At 59.1% G+C, this 474-nt stretch overlaps 1 protein-coding gene across 1 annotated transcript in view; it reads left to right on the forward strand.

Moving 5' to 3' along the window:
- Positions 1-315: 315 nt before the first annotated feature.
- Positions 316-474, forward strand: part of LOC104517129 (cytohesin-interacting protein-like) — a gene marked incomplete at its 5' end in the record, with an annotated part of 1,203 nt that continues 1,044 nt past the window's right edge. The window contains one exon of the mRNA XM_010161691.1: positions 316-382. Coding sequence (XP_010159993.1) covers positions 316-382 — 67 coding nt within the window. The remainder of the gene's footprint in view (positions 383-474) is intronic.

A 474-nucleotide genomic window follows, 5' to 3' on the forward strand; every position in this document is an offset into this window, starting at 1 on the left:
TTAATCGGGTGGGAGGATGAGGATGAGGAGGTCGTTGCTCTTTTGGTTGGGTCCAGATGGAGATGCTGAGAATCTTTGGACAACTCCCCAGCATCTTTTCCATACAATTTCCTTGGTTTACTGGAACTGCAGGCTTCTGAAACCCGCTTCATTCCGCGCTGTCTAGGCTGCCGGAGCAAACTTCTCCGGCGTGGCTCTCCTTAGGGGCGCTCACTCCTCCTCCCGGGAGGTGCCTCTGTGAACGCTCCGTGTTCTTCCCGAGGGCCTCGTGCTCCTGCAAGGGTGTGAGTGACAGAGGCCCCTTTCTCCCCACAGCGGTCGCTGCAGCAGAGACGGGTGGAGCTGCACGCCCTGCTCTTACAGGAACAGCGCTTGCTGCACGGCGCGTCCTCCTTTCCGGGTAGGAAACCGCAGCGCGGCCGCGGCCTTCGGCGGAAACGCGTTCTCGGCAGCAAAAAGCAATTCTTCAATCTG

Source organism: Eurypyga helias, unplaced genomic scaffold (genome assembly GCF_000690775.1).
Source record: "Eurypyga helias isolate BGI_N326 unplaced genomic scaffold, ASM69077v1 scaffold31321, whole genome shotgun sequence".
Classification (NCBI taxonomy): Eukaryota; Metazoa; Chordata; class Aves; order Eurypygiformes; family Eurypygidae; genus Eurypyga; species Eurypyga helias.